The 21,877-nt window shown below is 42.0% G+C and overlaps 1 protein-coding gene across 1 annotated transcript in view; it reads right to left on the reverse strand.

Moving 5' to 3' along the window:
* Window positions 1-2,527: 2,527 nt before the first annotated feature.
* Window positions 2,528-21,877, reverse strand: part of LOC100720431 (general transcription factor IIH subunit 2-like) — a gene marked incomplete at its 5' end in the record, with an annotated part of 31,363 nt that continues 12,013 nt past the window's right edge. Inside the window, 2 exons of the mRNA XM_063257893.1 lie at window positions 2,528-10,330; window positions 18,209-18,337. Of these exons, the coding sequence (XP_063113963.1) occupies window positions 10,281-10,330; window positions 18,209-18,337 (179 nt within the window). The remainder of the gene's footprint in view (window positions 10,331-18,208; window positions 18,338-21,877) is intronic.

Here is a 21,877-nt window from a genome sequence, read left to right on the forward strand (position 1 = left end):
AGTTTTGACTCAAAACCTATTTTTTTTTAGATTATCTATTAATTTATAGTTAGACTTCTGCAAATAGATCTGAAGGATGAAGAAGCATTCTCTGTATCCGAATTTTACTGTATAGGTAGCAAGATAAGGTATTGTTTTATGTTCCTTAGTGTTATTTACTTTTTATTTTGCTTTCTGACTGTTTAGCACCTTTTAAGACTTTATCTATGAATATCATTTTAGTCTCATGAACCCTACTTTTTTGCACCAAGGTGGTTTGCCTTTCTCAGAGGTCAGATATAGTCATGTCATCTGTAGTTTGCCTGTGTAGTGCATCTGTGGGAGCCTGCTGTGCAAAGCTAGCTGCTGGAGAAACGGTGCTCAGGCTGGAGCTCACTTTCCTATATTTTCTCCACTGGGCTCCTTCCCTTCCTTCGTGAGGCACAATTACTGTTAACAATACTGTCCTTGTGTGTCTTTCCAAACTTTGCTTTATAAGCATACACTGATATTATCCATAAATTAAATTTTTTGTGGTACTAGGATTGAACCTGGGACCTTTGCAGTGAGCTATGTCTCTAACATATTTTCTTTTTCATTTTGAGACAGGGTCTTGTTCAAGCACTAAATTGCCCAGGCTGGGCTTGAACTTTTGATCCTACCTCCTTAGCTTCCCAGTGTGCTTGAATTATAGATGTGTATGACCATATCCATCCATAAACTATTTAAAAATTATATTCAGGATGATTTTTTACAGACACAGATATTGAGAACATTTGATATTTATTTTTCCTGTTCCATGAATTATCTATTATATCTTTTGCTTATGTTTTAGCTTTTAAAAAGAATTACTTTTATTTTTTTTCCCCCTGTAAGAATATTGGCCAGGTGTGGTGGCACATGCCTATAATTCCAGCACTTGGAAGGGGGAGGCAGGAAGATTGCTCTAAGTTAGAGGTCATCCTGGGCTACATATTAGCTCTTATGAGCGATCGGCCATATTGATTATACTTTGCCTCTGATTTTTCTTTAAAAATACCTCCCTATATAGTTCAGACTGACCTTGAACTCATTATATACTCCAAACTAACCTCAAACTTATGGTGCTCCTTTGGCTTTAACTTCATAGGTGTTGAGGTTACAGACATGCACAACCATTTTTCTGTTTCTTCATACAGGGTTGTTTTTAGTTTTGGTTTTGTTTTGATAGGGTCTTGCTTTGTTGCCCAGGATAGGTTCAAACTCTGTTCAAGAGATCCTTCTGACTCAGCCTTCTGAGTAGCTGAGACTACAGGCATATGTTGCTGTACCTAGCACAAATGCAAACATTTTAATATATACTTAGCAGTCAGTCACAGAGTGTTCCTTAACTCTTAGATTTTTTTTCCTCTGCATGTGTTTTGCATGTTCAAGTAATCTGCCCGTTGTTATACAGCTGGCAAGCCCATCCATTTGGTTCGAGCACATTCCCATGCCCAGGACTAGCGTCTTACACAACCTTCACACATGCAGAGCCTTAGGTCATCTGAGTTTGTTTTTGAAACTCAGTAGCAGACCACCTGCCTGGTACCTTTGTGTTTGGATGAGTATTCTCCTGGACATAAAGACTGAATTAAACCTCCTGTAAGAAAGAATACTCTCAACATTCCCCTTTTGTAAACAGTAAGCAGTTGTTGAGCCATCTCCTCCTAAGATATCATACTTCTAGCGACACTGTTGTGATTGAGAGAGCAGGCATCAGAATCAAATGCTGGCTCTGCTGCTTACTAGCTGTATGCCGAGAACACGTTACCCAACTGCTTTATTTCTTAGTTTCCTCATCTGTGAAAAAAATTAAAGAACCAATGTCTTTGGTTTGCAGTAACAGTGAGCTCAGGAAATGCAGCTGAAGTGTTTATAATAGAGCCTATTACTACTGGGTTAGTGAGTGTTACGTTAAAACATGGGTTTGCTTCCTACTTTAAGAGACAACACATGAATAGTGCTTGTCTTCCTGTCTATTGCCTACAAACTTTAGGCAGTCCTTAGCTAATTACCATATGTAATTAAATCTTTCTTCTTTCACAGAGGCTGAAACGAGATTGACAAGCAGTGTTGAGGTCATTGGAGATTTGGATAGTTGTAGTCTATTGAGTCATTTTGTTTTTGTCATACTCAGCATCTCAGCTCTCAGAGGAGATGAGTAGTACCTAGGTGAGCCTAGGATTTAGGGCCTTGTGTGGGGCAGGAGGGCTAGCAGAATAACGGGTAAGTACTAAGCTAAAGAGATCAGTTGAGCTGATGTAATGTGGGGCCTGTGTTAGGGAAGGAAATGATGGTAGCAAGAAAAAGAAGGGAGGAATTGAGAGAAAACTCAAAACTGATAGGTTGAGATAATTATGTTTCTCTGAGAATTCTTCCAATTTTGAAATCTCTTCCCTCTAAAGCCCTCAAACAATTGCACTAACCTATGAGAAGCCTGGAGTAATTCAGGAACTGAACATGTAAACATGTTTCCCTCTTTTTAGAGTAGAATTGACAACCAGTAATCAACAATAAATAGAACAAATCATAGTGATAGAAATTTATTTTCCAACTTAATTTTCAAATTTTTCTTAATAGCATCTTAATTCATAAATTAATTTGGACACTTTTTACACTTCATTCCATTTGTGGCAATATTTTGATGATTTGGCTAAGGCTACATTAATCTTTCTCAGTCATGTAGAATCTAGTTAGGCCTTTTGGTTTCTCATGGGCAGAGCATAAAGTGCTTGACAAAATTTGATCTGACAGCTTTACACTTATATAACATAGAACAGAAGCTTAAAAACAAACAAAAAAACAGAAAGAATTGAAGGATTTATCTTAACCTATATCTTAACCACTTCACTTGTCTCTTTAAACTGGAGCAGAACCATCATAACCCTAGTTGTTATGTAGCCTTAGATTTAGCAGGACTTTGAACAAACGCATGAGAAGCTTTTGGAGGTGAAAAGGTTTTAGGATTATCTTGTCTGACTGAATCACATTACCAGTGGGCACACCCAAGCCTGAAGAGAGGAAGTGCAGTACTTCCCTGGAAAAGCTAAAGAGGGGGTGGAACTGACCTGGGAACCAGGGTCACAGAAATTCAATTCCAGTGCTCTTTCTGGTACAATATGGAATAAACCAAGAACGGGTTATGATTTTACAAACGTAAATTTTGTATAACCACGATGTAATCCACTGATACTTGATTTTGCATATGGAATAAAAATAATTACATTGGAAGGTATAGCTGATTGCCTGGGTTCAGTTCTTCTGACCCTGCTAGTGGTGCGATGTGGTCAGGTCTCTTGAACCTCAAAGCTTTCTTGCTTCACTGATTAAGTAGGACTAATAGAAATGCTTGTCATATGTCAGATCCTGGCATATGGACACTTCAGTAAATGTTACCTGCTACTGCTAATCATTTAAAATTAATGAAAATTAGCATTCAGAGTGACTGTAGCAAAGTAAGGAATTTAATTAAGGACAGGTTGGTATGTGTGTGTGTAGGCTTCTGGAATTAGGGAAATAATTTATAATTTTTTTGTATTAAGAGTGGTGATGAATAGTGTTTTTATTTATTTTATTAGTTTTTTGGTTTTGGTGATTAAACTCAGGATTACATGCCTGCTAGACAGGCACTGTGCCATATCTCTGGCCCTGTTTGTTAATTTTTATTTTATCTTACTTTGTTTTGTTTGGTGTCATGACATGTTATGTTATGTTATTTTGAGACAGGGTCTTGCTTTGTAGCTCAGACTGGCCTTGAACTCCTGACTAGACTCCTGCCTCGGCCTCTATGGAACATTAGAATTACAGGTGTGTTCTTCCATGCCTGGCTGGGGTTTTTTTTGTAGTTGTTTTTTAAATTGTGTTTAGAAATCACAGCTTCTCTTTTTTTCTGGTTCTCTTTTGTGTGCAGATTTGAAGACCTAAGTAGTCACATGGAAACAGGATTGTTTTGCATTTGAATAACATTTTTGTATATTAAAAAATAACCTTCGACTAACAATAAAAAGTTATTTTTCTGTCCAGAAGTTTTAGGCACAAAGGGTAAGGAGTCCTGTTGCAAGCTGCAGTTTCCTTCCACTGGCCTGAGTAGGAGGCTTTGTGACAACAATCCCTCAGTGCAAGTTGCACTTTCTCCTGCGCTGATATCTGATAGTGAATTAGGTGCTTTTAGGTCAGACTCATGAACATTTATTTATTTATTTACTTCTTTATTTTTGATACTGGGATCGAACTCTCATATGAACATTTAAATAATGATAGGAATTTTAATGTTAGGAAAATATATAACCTAATCTGTCTAATCTAATAGAAACTTGTAGTTTAGGTCTAAATAGTTCCCTGGGCCACTGAGCAGCTTCCACGGCCCTGTCCCAAAACATAAAAAGGCTGGTGGCTGCAGCTGTGGCTTCAGTCCTCAGTACCAAACAAGAACATGGAACACAATGGGGAGCAAGAAAGCAAAAGAAGAAATAAACAAGCAAAGCCTTTGGAATACGCCTGCGTTTTTACCTGATGCCACAGGTAATTCTCTTTTGACCCAGGAATTCACAAAATGTTCTCCCTGAGGAAAAATAAATATATATTACTAATTGTTTAGCTTAGTTGATACACACCTATCTAGGAATAAGACCTGAAACCATTCTTCTCCTGCCATGAACAGTTTCGTTAGGCAGAATAGCAGAGTTGTTAAAGAAGCATATCCTTAATTGAATTAGGGAATTTTTAAAATTTTTTGAACTGGAAGTTGAACCCAGGCCTTTGCATTGAGTTATCTCCCTTCCCCTTTTTAAAATTTTAAGACAAAGTTTCACTAAATTGTTAAATTTCTAGGCTAGGCTCAACTTTTGATCCTCCTGCCTCAGCCTTCCAGAGCGCTGGGATTACAAATGCATGGCACCCAGCTAGAAAATGTTTTTAATGCAGTTTAAAACAACAGCAGTGAAATGTTTACCCGAACTCAGGAGGAAACTTCCTGAAGGCCCCTTTCACAGCTTACAAACAGAACTGCGTTTGATACCACAGAATTTTGATTAAGAAAGATCTAACAAGGAAAGTGAACTCAGAAGAGTTATATACTGAGCAACTAATCCCTCTGAGATAACTGCACCCAGATTTCTTCCTCCTCTACTTTTCATGCATGTTGTTGTTTTGTTCTATTTTTTTTTTTTTTTTTTTTTGAGACAGGGTCTCAAGTCCAAGCTGGCCTTGAATTCACTATATAGCACAGGCTGACCTCAAATAGCGATCCTTCTGCCTCAGTCTGCTGAGTGCCGGGATTCCAGGCATGTGCCACCATGCTTGGCATTCAGCCCATACTCTTTACAGGGTTTTGGTCTTCTAATTCACATAGCCAATAAATCTTTGTAGTTTTAGCCAGTTTGACCTGGGTTTCTGCTCACTTCCTGTAACCCTGACTGCTGCAGGTTAAAGTCCCAGCAGGAGCCCTCAGTGGTAGTGATGCCAGGCCAGGGCACCTTACTAGCAGCAGAGGTGCCAGGAGCATGGCCTCAGCTGCAGAGTGATGATCAGAAGGACAGGCAGAGGTGTCAAAGGTCAGCTTTCTCCAGTCCCTAGAAAAGGGACTGCTAAGTGCTCTGGAGTAGCAAAAGGATGTAAAAGATCATTTTCTTTTCTTTAACTACTCTGCAGATGAAAGGCAGAAGAATCCAAAGAGAAAGGAAAGAAGAAAAAACTCACAACATAAAAAGAATGCCTCTCCACTTGGGATTCAGGTACTAGGCAATCAAAAAAGACAGACTGAGGAAATAATTCTCATTTATGTTACCGTCACGCCAACAAATCCCTGGTAGCTTTGAATATACTGAGCAGTTTCCTCTGAGGACTTCTTTGAAGAAATTCACATCTGTAATTTAAAATGTAATTAAACTTTACACTGTGACATAAATGTTGTGGATTACATTAAACATAATGAACATGTTGAAGTCACCCTTCTATAAAACTGTCAAAATGTTTTACCACTAAACCTACTTTGAGAACTGTCACTGTTTTGATGAGAGTTACTATTCTTATCAGCAATAACATGTGTGATTATTTAAAAGTAAATCTGAAGATTATCTCCCCCCCAACTCACAAAACCAACCTATAATATCTATTGTTTCATAATTTATTCTACAGATTTTCAAACAAGACCTTATCTAATCTGAGGCATTACAATGTTTTTTGTTTGCATGTTTGTTTGTTTTTACAGTGCTGGGAATTAAACCCAGAGCCTCCTGTAGTTTAGACAAGAGCTGTACCACTGACCTACACATATCTCAGCCCCTTTTTGTCTCCTCTTTTGAGGTCAGGTCTTGCTGTATTGCCCAGGCAGGCCCTGAAGCTCTGATGCTCCTACATCAGCCACTCAAACAACTGGGATTACAAGTGTGCGCGCCACCACACCTAGTTATTTTAAAAGGCTTCGATACATCTGTTATAGTTCATGTTGCTTTTTCTACTTAGCCTATCATAGTTACCCTCCCTTTTTGTTTGCGTGGGTGCCCAGTACAAGATGACTTACAGATGTAAATACCTGCCCAGTCCTTGTAGGGCTGATCCAGAATCTAACCAGCAACTTTCTCACAAGCAGTAGACAGAGGTTGTTCAAGAAAAGAGAACCTGAACCTGGTCAAACAACTAATCCAAGGGTCAGGTTATTGGAACAGAGAAACTAGAGGAACACAGCCCAGTGTAGTGGTGCACATCTATAATCCCAGCAGTCAGGAGGCTGAGACAAAAGGATCGCCATGATTTTGAGGCCACCTAGGTTACACAGTGAGTCCAAGGCCAACTTGAACTACATAGTGGGACCCGTCTCAAAAAAAAAAAAAAAAGTAGGAAATACTAACTTGTGTCACAGAAACACAGTCAGCCAAATCTGGAGAACAGGCAACTTTACATGGCAGAGAATTTAGATTCTTTCCTGAATTAATGGGTGGGGGAGATGGTGAAGGTGATGAGTAAAAACTGCAAGAGAAAGAGAGAGGGTGGGGGCGCTGGAGCTCTGACTCGGTTGGTATGTTTCAAGAAGACTTAGTGATATTGTAGTTATGGTTTTTAAGACATATTCTTAGCAATTAGTTATGTACTAAAATAATAATATGAGCTAGCTGGGGTTGGCTTTACAATAATCTGGCTAATATTAATTCCAGGGGGAGAAAGGTGGGCGACATATGATTTGGCCATGTGTTGAAACAAACATTCACTATATTATTCTCTCCACAATTAAAGCTTAAAAATTTACTAAACTGATCTATATGTGGTACAAACAAAGTCATGTAGAAGATACTAGTAATGATAGTATTAAAAATAGTCAAAATATAAAAAATAAATACATTTTATTCTCTCTCTCTTTCTCTCTTTTGAGACAGGGTCTCACTATGTAGCTAGGCTGGATTCAGACTCAGTGATCTGCCTGCCTCAGCCTCCCAAGTGCTAGGACCACAGCCATGCATCACATCTGGCTAAGAGTTTTCTTTTGTAAGCAGGGAACTTAAAGACCACTGTAGTAATAAAAGCTGAGTTTCTGATAGAAAACATTTTCATTCAGAGCATTTTCACAAGTGTGTAAAATGATTTATAATAATATTTTATTTTATTTTACTTTTAGATAGAGTCACTATGTTATTCAGGCTCATCTTGAACTGATTATGTCCAGCCAGGCTGGTCTTAAACTTAAGGCAAAATCCTCCTGCCTCAGCTTCCCCAGTGCTGAGATTACAGGCATGTGCTGCCACACTTAGCTGTAAGTTTTGTTGTTGTTTTGCTGTGTTGGGAGGGTTTTTTTCTTTTTTCTTTTTTTCCTTGACACAAGGTCTTGCTACATAGTGCAGGCTGATCTTGACCTCACTATGTAGTCCAGACTGGCCTCAGACTTCAAACTTCTGGCAATCCTCCTGCCTCAGCTTCTTAACATGTGCTACCATGTCCAGCCGAGCTGTAATGTCTTACACATTTTACTTACTTTCTAACTTCCTTTTCAGTCACCGTTCATTAGGCCTATGCAAAGTATCTTCCTAATAAGGTGAATCATGGAAACTTCTACCTGGCAAAATATACCTTGGTATTTGGCATAATAAAACAATGTTCAAAAACTGTTTAGGGTCACAAACTTCAACCTTCTCATGGTATAAATAGGCCTCTTCCACCTGGATAATTCTGGGTGGTCCGATTTTGGAGAGAGAGTAATTCAACCCGAAGTGGATACTCAGCAAGGTTCTTTGTCTTTGTCTCTATAAAAACTAAAAAACGTAGAGGGGTGTGTTTCTACACACCTGTAATCACAGCTACTGAGGAGGCTGAAGCTAGAGGACTCCAAGTTTGATCCTAGCCTTGGCAACTTAGTAAGGCCCTGTCTCAAAATTAAAATATAAAATGAAAAGGCTCAGTGGTAGAGCATCCCCGGGGTTCAATCCCCAGCACTGCCAGGTAAAACCAACAAAGCAAAATGACACAAACAAAGGAAAAAAGCACAACACAACAGCAGACCTGACCAGTGTTAGCAGAAAAACACGCAAGCACTTACTTGGGAAACCACCTGGCATGTTCCTGCCAGGGGTCATCCCCTTCTTCCTAGTTTCCTAAGCATCCGCTGCAGGAGAAGCACTGCACGGTGTCCCTGTGACCTGTGGACACAGGACAGCGGCTCAGGGGCCAGCAGCGGCCCTGAGGGGCTCCCGGAGGTGACAGCTCTCCTCAGGGCCCAGCTGCCCCGCGTGCTGTTCCTCCAGGAGCGCTTGGCCACCCGGTCAGCCCTGCTGCGCCCCGCGAGCCCCCGCCTGCGCACATCCAGTCCACTGAGCTCCGCAGCTGCAAACCCTCGCTGTTAGTTTCTCCACGCTGCTTCTGTAAAATGCAGGCCCTTTTTTTGATTCTTGGTGAAAACAAAAACTGAAAGATCTCTGAATCTTGATGAAAACAACTCTGACTTGGGAAAGAAAGGGGCAAATGGTGCGGAATTAGAGTTCATCCGTGCCTCGCATGAAGCAGCCGCTCAGTAAGCCACGGTCGCTCTTAGGAAGCCTCGGTCTCCTGTCACCATCCATGGTGAGGCCAAGACATCAACACACAGGCGCCGGGACGGAGTTCAGCGGCACACGCACCTGCCTGGCAATTGTGACATTGTGTTCGATCCCCTGTACCGAGAGAGACAGAGACAGACAGAGAGACAGAGATACAGAGACAGAGAGATTGATTTTAAAAAACCTTCAAAACCTGTAGGAATTTTAAAAATCAAAGAAAGCTTATGTGAGAGCAGTGAAGAGCTCCTCATTCATGAGGAGACTGGATTGAACAGCAGTATTAGGGCCTAAAGAACACAGTCTGTGTCACCGAAGGACCCTATATATGGAAAGATAGTCTTCTAGTTTTATATACCTTTGACGAAGTAACACAAGGTGCACAAAACATCAAGAAAAATTACTGAAGTGGAATTTTGGGGGGGGTTGCTTGCTTTTTTTTGTTTGTTTATTTATTTATTTATTGAGTCAGGGTCATGCTGTGTAGTCCAGGCTGGCTTTTAACTCACTGTGTAGCCCAGACTGGCTTAAAATTCTGGGCAATCCTCCTGTTTCAGCCTTGCAAGTGCAGGATTACAGGCCTGTACCACCACACTCTGCTTGAAGCAGAATTTTAACAAAACAGATTTTTGTCTAATATAACACATTGAACAAGCAACGAAGGATTCACAAAGCAGCTCAAGAGCAACCAAAGCATGGAACCTCAAGTTAAAACTTGGGGAGAAGCCCTGTAGGAGATGATTTCAAGTTACCTGTAAAGACCAAGCCAGAAGCTGCGAGGCCCCGCGGGGACACTGCGTGGACGCAGAAGGGCCAGTCCTGGAAGGACACGAGCCTGGCCTCCTGCTCGCGGTACCTCATCGGCCACCGCTCGGCTCCTCCACTGGGGTCTTCACCCGCACATCGTACTTGCCCATGTTTCCCACGTCCCTGCCCAGCAGGAACTGGCAGCCGGGGTGGAACTCCCTGCGATGCTCCACGGGGACCCTCCCGCAGCTGCAGCCGGAGAGGACCAAGCTGCAGCAGAAGCACTGAACCCGGACTTGGGCTTCACCCAGTGCAGTAAAAGCCTGCTGCTGCCATGTCCTGCGGCGTCCAGGAGCTGTACAGTGGCAGGTGGCGACGGTCCTCGGCCGGCGGCCTCGCTGCGCGTCTGGGGTTGCAGCCCTCGCTCATCCGCCCGCTCTCTGTGCTCCTCCTCCTGCAGCTTCAGCAAGGCCACGGCGTCCACGCCCAGGAGCGCCCACATTTCCGGGGCCAGGCCTAGTCAAACTGGAGATCCTCTTCTCCGCCTCGTCCAGGGCGCTCATTTTCTGAAACAAGAGTTAGCGTCCTTGTCAAGGAGCCACAAACGCAGGAGAAAGCTGTGCTCCAGAGCAACGGTTTGATGAAATTACTCGTTTTTAAAACGACGTTGTTCTCACTGTGTCCACTTTCCAAGCAGTAGTGCTCTGTCCCCAAGCTCAAGAGGCCCCATAATTATGGCTATAGATGCTATGCATTTCATTTTATAAACTACTTACCTAATCAAAAATTATAAAACATCATCATATTGATAAATACATAGCTCTTTGTGCTTTTGAATGGCTTCATGTGGGACACTTAGGTTGTTGCCATTTTTCTCTTCATCAACAAAGTTCAATACGCTTAAAACAAAGTCTTTGTTCTTAATCTTTATTTCCCAGGCTGCATTTCCCAAAGAATAATGACTGAGGCAGTCACACCCTTTTTGGACTCCTGGAGTTTTTTGGTTGAACTGGGGGTTGAACACAGGGCTTTTCATTGAGCTACATCCCAGGCTTTTTAATCTTTTTACTTTTGAGACAGGGTCTTGCTAAGTAGTTTAGTTGCCCAGGCCAGCCTTGAACCTGTGATCCTCCTGCCTCAGCTTCCCAGAGTGCTGGGATCACAGGTGTTCACTATCACCCCCAGCTTCTACCATATTTTTTTAATAAACAGTTCATTATACTAGAACATCTGCATCTACTATGTTCTTAATTAGGGCTGAATCTCTTGGCTGTTTCCTAAATATCTTGTACTGTTACCAAGTGAATACATAGTTGGGTAGGCTTAAATAATTGTAAAGATTCTCAGGTGAGTGTGGTAGCACATGCCTGTAATCCCCGCACTCAGAAGGCTGAGGCAGGAGGGTTGCTGCAAGTTCCAGGCCATGAGTTCAAGGCCAGCCTTAACTACATAGTGAGACCCTGTCTCAAAAAAGGCCAAAAAAAAAAAAAAAAGGATTCCCATCTTACATCACTCATTAAAATCAGATGAAGACCAGATTTTCTGCATGAAATCTTTTCTTAAAGGGTTGGGCAAGGGATGTGTTAATTCAGATATCATGTTTATTCTAACAATGTGACAATGAAAGATGATACAATACCTAAAGTTTGCTCTTAGAACGTCCAACTTTGAGTCACTCCCTACTTTTTAAATCACAACTTTATTGAGATATAATCAACATACCATAAATCACCCATTTAAAATTTATTACTTAATAGAGCTGAACGTAGTCGTAGACTTGTGCAGTCATCCCCACAATCAATTTTAAACTTATCCCTCTCCAAAGAAATGCTGTATTCATTAGCAGTAGCTTCCTATGTTTCCTACACCCACCCAGCCCTATTCCAGGACTAATGTACTCTCTATATATTTATTTTGAGCCAGATGCAAGGGCACACACTTGCAGTCCCAGCAATGAGGGGGCTGAGGCAGAAGGATCACTGCAAGTTCAAGGCCAGTGTGGTCTATATAACGAACAAGTTCAAAACAAGCCTGAACTACATGAGAGACCCTATCTCAAAAAAATCAAAAGGAAAGAAAAATTCAATAATAACAAGAAATATACTTATTGCCAACATTTCATATGAATCATACAACATGTGGTCTTTGAGGGCTGGGGATGTAGCTCAATGGCACAGTGCCTGCCTGGCAAGCGCAAGGTGCTGAGTTTGATTCTTGGTACCAGGAAAAAAAAAAAAAGGCTTTGTAATCTGAGCAAGTGCTTTGAAGACAATGCCACACAACATGTTTACCATTGTTAATCTCCTATTATTGTGTCTTGAAATTCTCTATCATTTTTCTCTTAAACAGTAATGTTTGTTTTTCCTAAACAATTGATGTCTAGGCACATTCGTTTTAACGTTAAGGGTCAGCCCGGGGTCGCACCTATTAGGTACTAGGGTAGCGTTCCTTTTTGTGGTCAAACCCTGCTCCGTTCTGTGGCTGTGTTACATTTCATCTCCCTACCTGTCCACACCGGGTTTGTTTACACTCGGGGCTGTGAACAGCGCTAAAGTGCACTCTGAGCACATGTTTCCTATGGAAGTGTCTCGCTCCTGCAGCCACAGCGGCACTGTCCCATCACATTCACCGGATGGGAACCCCCTGACTTCTCATCAGCAGGCCTGCACGCAGCAACGCGTTTGCATTCCGGCCCCAAATGCCAGTGAGGTTTTCCTGCCACTTTCAGGCTATTTTATCTTTGCCAGTACAAAGGTCCTCAGGTTCCTGGCAAGGGCAGCACCAGAACTCACCAGCCTCTTCTTCACAGCAGATTGCTTTGAAGGGACAGTAGTTTTGGCTTTTGTGTCATTACAGGGTTTATTTGCTAGTAAATTAGGAATCTATTGTGGTCTTGGACGGTATGAGGAGAGGTTGGAGCAGACAGACCACCTAACCACTCCATCAGTGGTGGTGAGCCTGTGGCGTGCTTATTGCTGTGTTGTTTTTTTAAAGACAAAACACAGTAATGTTTAAGTTGTTTTTCCTAAATTGAAACCTCAGTACTCAGATTTAATTGCAGTGCTGGCATTTTGTGATAAACAAATGGGTTTGGAGTTGTACTTTGTTTTTTATTTTTCTTTTTTTTTTAATGTTTATTTATTTTTGGTACCAGGGATCAAACTCACGATCTCATGTTTGCTAGGCAGTGCTTACACTGCTGAGCTAAATCCCTAATCCTGCTTTGTTTTTTACAGGGTCTCTCTGCATAGTTCAGGCTGAACTTGAACTCATGGTGATCCCCTTGCCTCTGCCTCCTGAGTGCTGGGACTATAGGTGTGTGCCACCATGCCCACATAGGATTGCAGGTTGGCACTCATCTTTAAAAGGTTCATCATTAAAGAGATGCAAATGTGGCTGGGGATTTAGCTCAGTGGCACAAGTGCTTGCCTGGCAAGTGTAAGGTCATGAGTTCAATCCTCAGTATAGAGAGAAAGAGAGAGAGAGAGAGGCTAACAAATGCTGGTGGGGTTATGGGGAAAAGGAACCCTTCTCCACTGCTGGTGGAAGTGTAGACTGGTATAACCACTGTGGAGATCAGTGTGGAGATTCCTCAAAAAACTAGGACTATAGGTCCCATTCAACCCAGCTATTACCCTTCTGGGTACCTTCCCAGAAGAATTAAAAAGATCATACCACAGTGATGTATGTGCACCCATGTTTATAGTAGCACAATTTGTAATAGCTAAATCTTGGAAATAACCCAAATGCCCATCAGGCGAGGAATGGGTAAAAAGAGATGTGATATTTTTATACAATGGAGCACGACTCAGTCATAAAGTTAAGCTTGAGACATCTCTAGGTAAATGGTTGCAACTCAAGACCATACTCACATGTGAAATAAATCAGACTCACATGTGTAAACATCATATGCTCCTGGTTTGAGAAACTGAAAGAGTAAATAAGGTCCAAAATTTACAATATTGTGAAATGGGAAGAACCTGTTCAATAGGAAAGAGGAACTAGTGTGGGGGAAAGAGGAAAGGAAGGAAAGGTAAAGGAAAAAAAGTACAAGATGGTTATACTACTAGTTTCTCTAGTTCATTGAAAAGAAAGGCTTGTGCTCGTACCATTTGGAAAATTTTTTACATGCATATCTTGTACTCTGCGTAACTATTTAAATATAACAATATGCAATGTGTTAACTATTGTCATTCTCCAATTATTTTGTCATTCTCCAATTTTTTCATAAAATATACTATTAAAAAACAAAAGATTCACCACAGCACTATATAAACCATCTTATGGTGATATGTTAACATTTTGCTGTGCCTCCATTTTCATGTTTTTTTCCTTCCTTTTTCATGTCATTTCCTTGTTTTATTTTGATGTGATGGGGCCTGAGGCCAGGGCTTTGCACTTGCTAGGAAAATGCTTCACCACCAAGCTACACCCCAGCCCTTTCATGCCACTCTAATTATCCATCAGAACACTTCCACCTGACTGGCTAGTCCTGACATTTTAAAATCTCTTTTATTCAACTGTTTCCTTTCTCAGGGACAGTACTGATCTCACACACGCAGAGCAGATGGGCTGTTCTTCTCCAACGGTCCCTCCACTCCTCTCCCAACATGAGGAGTGTGAGTGGTTGGAGGCCTCCTGTCACAGTGTCTCTTAGGTCAAAGATGTGAAATCAGGAGCCCTAGTAGCATGATGGAACCAGTTCAAAGGTCCTTGTTCGCATTCTTAACATTTCAGCCACCTCACTCATAGGTAAAATTAAGTGATGGATTTCCTATGCCCAGAATGTTACCTAGCTCATCCAATTTGGAATTTGCCCATCACCCGCACTTCTGCAAAAGCTGCTGTGAGTTGAAGTTCTATATTAAGACCAAGCATTCCCTTTCATTTGAAGCACCATGAGATGGTACCTAATCAAAAGGAAAGAGCTTCTTTGTCTCTGGTAAGGTTCATTATAGCAGTGGTTCTTCAGGAAGCACTCTACATCACTCCACAGTTTATATTGCTTTAAATGGTTCTTTCTGTTGTCTCGTGATGGTCTCTCCAGACAGCGAGTCTTTGGTGATCACCCATAGGAGGACAGGCAGGTCCCCATCAGACCAGCACTTTAGTAGTAGCAGGAGGAACTGTCAGGTGGGCACTCTTCCTTGCTCACTTTGTTTCCACAACACCAGCAAACATACAGGATTCTTGGCTAACTTCCTCTGAACTTAGCTATTTCCTCTGGCTTTGGAGCTACCACATTCAGGTTCTACTGAGAAGTGCTTTCTCTTAAGAAGAACTTAAGTACTTGAGTGAACTCAAACCAGCAACCAGCCTGACACCAACAGTGTGAAATATTTCTCCCTCCCAGATAAAGCCTTTGATATCATTTAACTTATAAAGTAGCAGACTGCAGGGGAAGAGAACAAGAAGTCACCAAGAAGCAAGCCCTTCCTGCAAATAGTGCCATGCATGGGCTGGCGGGGGAGAGCCAGATGCCAGCCCTTCCCAGCACACAGGCTGGGAAACAAGAACAGTCAAATAACCCCCCTCCCCCACTGTAAGCAACTGGCTGAACCAGAGAAGCACAGGCTGCAATGATGGACACTAAGGTAAAATACAACTTCATGCTTTTAGTGTTTAGTGTCTCACTGACTTTGCAGGTCTAAACCTGGTAGTCTGATCATTGATTCAAAGGATAAAAATATACAATACAGCATCTATAGGGGATCTCCTTCTGAAGGTGGTAGCCATTGTTAATTCTCACTATCTTGTTGTGAAGTTCTGTGTCACTTTCATTGCTTTGTTGGGTTGGGTTTTATTCTGTTTTGTTTGATTTTATTATATCTGATGGCTTGGGCAGCTATTTCAAGAATGACAAGATATATTATTGAAGCCATTTTATATTTGCTATTATCTTGTTTTGAAGTCCTTTATTGCATTCATTGTTTTGCTTTTGTTGGTTCTATTCTGTTCTGTTTGATTTTTATTATGTCTAAAATATTTTGAAGACAATAAGAGGTATTATGGTAACCATTGCTGATTTCCTATTGTTTTGAAGTTCTGTGTCACACTGGTTTGATTTGATTGGTTTTATTCTGTTTTATTTTGCTTGGTTTTATTCTCTTTAAAATAAAAATGTTATAAAGTAAAACATTTATTTCAATGATCCTATTCGTAGTACCATCTTCAGCAATGACAAAAGGTTGAACAATCGACAGGAACTCGTGAGGCTCTCTCGGGTACCTAAGGGTTTGATGAAGCTCCAAACTCGCGCCAGACCAAAGGAAGCACCAGGCGCAGCTTAGTTCCTGGGAGCCTTTCTTAGTCCCATGAGACCAGCTTCATCTCTAGTAACGAACCACTCTGATGTAAACTCTGATCACAGCTCCTCCAATGTGCCCTGGTCTCTCACACTTAGCCAGTGTCCCATTAATCAAGTCTTGGGACATTCATTCCACTTGGCCAGTGAATGCCCACAAAGCTGGGGCCTCCCCAAAGATAATTAAGCACAAGCTCACAGCACTCTGACTGAGATCAGTGTTGTGACAAACCTTGGTGGCCAGTTTTGCTAGTCCTGGGACCATTTCCAGGGAGAAAAGATGATTTTTGGAGGCCCTTTCCAGACCTGATGTTCTTTGACTAAAAGTATTAAGAACACCAACAGGGAAAATATGTCACAGAGCTAGGATTTAAACCCACGTCTATGATCCCAGGGTCTGTCCTGCCTCTTCCCCACCAGGCTGCCTCCAAAGAGAGAAACAAGAACACACACAGACAGAAGAGCCAGGATTGTGCAGAAGTCAGAGCCCAGTGCTTTCTTGGAGGAGGCTGAAGCAGCAGCTGTAACCCCTGGCCTTTGGGATCAGGGGGTCACCATGGGGCTCTGAGGCCACACAGCCCCCTCACTTCTTGTGAACAGCGTGGACTTGCTGGCCAGACAGGTGGCCTGCCTTCCGGAGCAGCCAGTAAAGGTGGGCAGGGCTGCCACTGTGATCCCCTTGACAGGGCCTTGCAAACATTTAAGGATCAAGTGTTAGAAACCTGGACTGCATTTCTGTGCCGGTTATGAACTGCAGCAGGATCACTATCTGAGAAGGTGTTCTGCCCTTTCCAGGGGTTCTTTGGGGTTCACATGTTAGGGTCACTGCATGTGTTCCCGCCTTCCCACAGGGGGGTGCACAGAAGGGTGGGACCTTCAATGCCAGAGGCACCACACCTCTCCAGTAGGCTTGTGCAGCAAGAGTCAGGCCTCAGGGAGCCATGGGCTCTTTCTTCTGCACAGGGCAGAGTTGAGCCTGGGTCCCCATCACTTCCTAACACAGGGCGGATCCTTGGAGCACTCAGGAGGAAACTGGAGCCCTTTTCTCAAATGATTGTTTCTTGTGAAGGGCTGGAATGTCTTTTTTGATTACAGACACTATAGACGCTTAGAGCAAAAGCCTGTACTGTCAATCCCTAGACAGCGATGCAGCCATATCTGCAGCCTGATCTATGTGTGCACTCTGAGTCCTCCGAAAGCCATGAGCCTCTTCCACATCTGCACTGTGTGGCAGGGCACTGGTGACATTACAGAGCCTCTCTACCCAGGAATCTGTGCTGACAGTTTCACCGGCACAGCAGAGGTGCCCAGGAAGTGTCACCATGCATAAAGGCTGTAACTGCTCACCTCGGCTGTGTTCACAGACACCAAATAGGGCTCACCGCGCGGCTGCTTAGGTGCACCTGCCAAATGCTGGCTCCCTGCTCTCTGGCAGCGCCAGCTCTCCCGTGGTTTTACCAGGCTACGGGTTTTGACCAAGCTGGATTGTGAAATCTCTTTTGAAACTCATTTTCAAAGTTATGCATGAAGCAGAGCATTTATGGTCTTTGCCCATTTGTATCCCTTGCCTGCATTTACATTACGCATTTCCCCTTGTAGATCTCAACACGTCCTGATGGTGGCAGTGCGTCTGTGGACTCTTTCATCATTTCCCTGTAACGTAAACAGTTTTATATTTTGTACACATTCAACTTTATAATGTCCTTTAAAATATTTAAAAATACTACATGTCTGAAAAGAAAAGCTTGTGCTAATATTGTTAATATTGACAATGAAAAGCAAGTATCTCGTACTTAGAGTAACTAAAGATACCAATGGCAATGTATTAACCATTGTTACCCTCTTCTCTTGTTTTGAAATTTTATTTTTTTATCTTTAAAATTGAAAAAGAATACTAAGTGTCAGAATATTTGTATATTTGTGTCACATGACCCTTTGTGAAAATGTACGTGGCTCCTCTGCCTGGCATCCACCTGGGAACACTAAATTGTGTGTGCTTGCCTTTCTTCCAGAGCCTGCAATAGTTAACCTGCCCTTCTCTGTGCTAGCATCATTAAAGATGGCTGCCCCTTTAAAACATAAAAAAAAGAGCAGGAATGGGAAGAGCCAGTGGAGATGTGGAAGAAGCATTTCTACTCACCAATTGGACGGTCCCCAGGTCCTGGTTCCTGGAGGGAGAGCGCTGGCTGAAGAAAGAATGAGAGGGTGCATCTTAAGGGAAGATGCCCTGTGCTTCTCCGGTAACGGGAGCAGAGTTTTAGGGGAGGAACTGAAAGTGAAAACAAATGGCACATTGGAGAGGTTACTGGTACGGTCTTGAGGAAGCAGGGTCAGTCTGGACTCTACAGGAAGCATGAAACCGACCAAGTCTTGCATCACAAAGTAGAGTCCACCAAACAAATGTATACCCACTCCAGGACAAAAAATGGCACACTCTTTCCTCCACAGATGGGGTCACCCTCCTGTGAGAGACGCTAGAGGATGCCATGCATCACAGAAAACCCACTGCACCGCCGGCCCTGAGAGGAGAAATAAAAAATGTGTGTGCAGCAATCTCAGTGACTAAGGTGACACACACACGGGTTTGTTGTAGTAATAAATGTCAGGAAGCTGGTGGACACCACTGAGAGCACCTTTTGTAATTGTAGAGGCCAAAGGTAAAAAAGTAACGTACTAATCTCATGATGTCTGAATACATTTAGTATTAAAATATCTATATAAATTTTGGGCTTGGGATACAGCTCAGTGGCACAATTTGTGCGTGGCAAGAGTAAGGTCATGAGTTTGATTCTTGGTGTAAAAAAAATTATACGAGTTTTTCTTTTCCTAAAGTGTACACACATTTTTTTTTTGTCTTTTTTGTTTTATTGGTACCAGGAATCAAACTCAGACTGCACACTTGCAAGGCAGGTGCTTATGCCGCTGAGCTAAATCCCCAGCCCCGTGTACACACATTTTTTTGGTGAACTCTATTTGTTCTGAAGTTGGTAAAGATTGGTTGTTATGTTGTTGGTGTGTTTTTCTTTGATGGTGACAAGTTTCTACTCTGGTATCTTTTAGGATTTTCTTTTTAACTGTGAAGTTATAAAATTCCCAAATATTGTGTCTAGGTATAAGGTTTTTGTTTGTTTTGTTTTGTTTGAATCAGGGTCTTATTATGTAGTTTAGGCTACCCTTGAAGTCATCATGTGGGGGGGAGTAAAATTTATAGAGATCCTCCTGCCTCAGTCTCTCAAGTCACCTATCATTTCTTTGCCAATTTGCCTTTTTTGGGGGGTATTCTCACTTGTTAGGTGGGAATTTAGTCGGTCACTTAGGTTCTTTTTTTCCTCACATATATTCTTAGTGGTTTTGCCCTAATTACTGGATTTCCTCTTTTATTTTCCAATATTTCAATATTTTAAAATTTTATCAATTTCCCACAGTTCTCATCTTCTTTTCCATTTTTTCACATCTAATTTTTCTTATCCAATACAAACTTCTTGAATGTTTCATATGATACTAGCTCCTTTATTTGCTGAATTATCTATTTCTTCCATGATTGGTATAATTTACCTTGATGTTTATTTTTCCCATTACCAGATATCTTCAAGTGTGTAGAGATCCTTAATTTTCCATTCATGTTTAAGAAGTGGAAAATTTAAAAGCAAACTGGGGCTGAGCATTATGGCACAAGCCGGAGGATGACTGTGTATTTGAAGCCAGTCTGGGCTACAAAGTGCCTGAACTGAACAGTGAAACCCTGTCTCAAAAACTAAAATAAAATAGCAAATTGGTTATAATAATTGTTTAAAGAGTCTAACGAGGGAGGGGCTGGGGATTTAGCTCAGTGGCATAAGTGCCTGCCTAGCAAGCGCAAGGTCTTGAGTTCAATCCCCAGTACCACAAAAAAAAAAAAAAAAAAAAAGAAGAATCAAATGAGGGGGAGTAGCTTACTGGTAGAGTACTTGCCTAGCATAGATGTACTGGATTTGATCCCAGCATCAGGGAAAACACCAAATTAGGAACTACATAAATGTGATGTGAATGTTGGCCTTTCAGTTTAGAAAGAATAAATCAGGAAGCCAAGATTTAGCCTCAAGAAGACTAGGTGTCAGAGAAGCACCTCAGAAAATGATCAGGTTATCTGGAAAGATAAAGATAGCAGCTGAAAGCTCACCTGGGACAGTCCTTTGGCATGGAAAGGCTGTGCCCTTTACTTGTCAGAACTGTGACCGTCTAGGCAATGCCAGTATTGAATTAAACTGCAGAACATCTAGCAGGCGCCCTGTACTGCAGCATGAATACCTAGAGGGGTTGGTGAGGCTCAACACCTTGCACGGAGCTCTGCAGTGGCCTAACTTGGGTTGCCAGGTATGGAGGCAGCAATGGCACGAAGAGCAGAAAATAAGAGATGAGGGAGAAAGCTGATGTAGGGAGGAAGAGCACCAAGCTCCGTCCCTGCTCGGGCCATTTGTCGTGCCTGCGCACCACAGTGCCTCCCTGCCTCTGCCTCGTGGAGGAAGACCGCCGAGCCCTGCCCTGGCTCAGGCCACTGAGCCACTGAGTACGCCTGCGACCCAGCATGCTCCTCCAGTGTGCTGACCCAGAGGGCGCCCGCACCCACCCTGGCTCAACCCGCTGCCCTCAGCTACCCTCCCCATCTCTGAGACCAAGCACTGCTGTGAACGTTTGGTTCCCACTCTCCCTCCCAGAACCTTGAACTGCAGTGGACTGGCAGTGCTGGTTTGACAGGAGACTTGGTGACCCCTTGTCCAGACAGAGGACCCTGGAAGGTTCTGGTCACTACGTACCAAACAGTCGGGCAAATATCAACCACACAGTAGGACCCTGGGACATACACTGCCAACAGTTGTGACCATTGGGATTAAATAACCAGATATTGGCCCAGAAGATAAAAATGACAAAATGAAAAACCAAAATGCAATCTGAAACATCTAGTCCATCGGGTGCAAGAACAGGGGAGAGCGAAATGGAGGACTTTAAAAGTCATACACCAGAAATCTCTGATAAGGTAGCAAACAAAGTAAAGAAACAAATCCCTGAGGCTATAGGGGAAATCAAATTAAAAGTAATGTCTTAAGTAGCTAGGGAATAAATAGATTAAAAAAAAATACAGGAGCATGGGAAATTGATTGAAACTTTGAATGAACAATGTGGAAAACAAGCAGAATCCAGGAAACAAATTCAAAGAGATAGCCAAGAAACAAAAAATTCTATTTTTTCTATTTATTTTATTCTATCACATTGTCTCTCTAGTGTAAACAATAATAAAAACTGACAGAATAATGGGATCCAAAAAATATAATAGATAATGTGAAAGTGAAAGGGAAGGGAAGTGCTCTAAAGCATACAATGGAATGTACATTGTGTTAGATGACCATATTACTGAATTTCTGCTGGAACATTGAACAGAACGATTTGCACTGTCAATGTTGAGTGTCTAGCCACTATTTATGCTTTGATTTTGTGACTTTGGCAACTGTTTTTTAAGATGACAATGAGTAATGTATATACTAGTGATTCTATGATGATGATTTTTTTTTTTTGTCTTTTTCCTTTTTATTGGTACCGGGGATCGAACTCATGACTGCCTGCTTGCAAGGCAGGCGCTTATGCCGCTGAGCTAAATCCCCAGCCCCGATGATGATTTTTTTAATTCAGTATTGTCCTACCCTTCTTTTCTGTTTTTCTATTTTCTTTAATTTTATTTTATTTCTTTGAGAAAAAAGAGAACAATATGCAACATAACAAACATTCTTAAATTTCTTTCATTCTGTTTTGAAACCTATATTGTTATTCTTTTGAG

Source organism: Cavia porcellus, unplaced genomic scaffold (genome assembly GCF_034190915.1).
Source record: "Cavia porcellus strain 051 isolate PalLab524CR breed Dunkin Hartley unplaced genomic scaffold, mCavPor4.1 scaffold_11, whole genome shotgun sequence".
Lineage (NCBI taxonomy): Eukaryota > Metazoa > Chordata > Mammalia > Rodentia > Caviidae > Cavia > Cavia porcellus.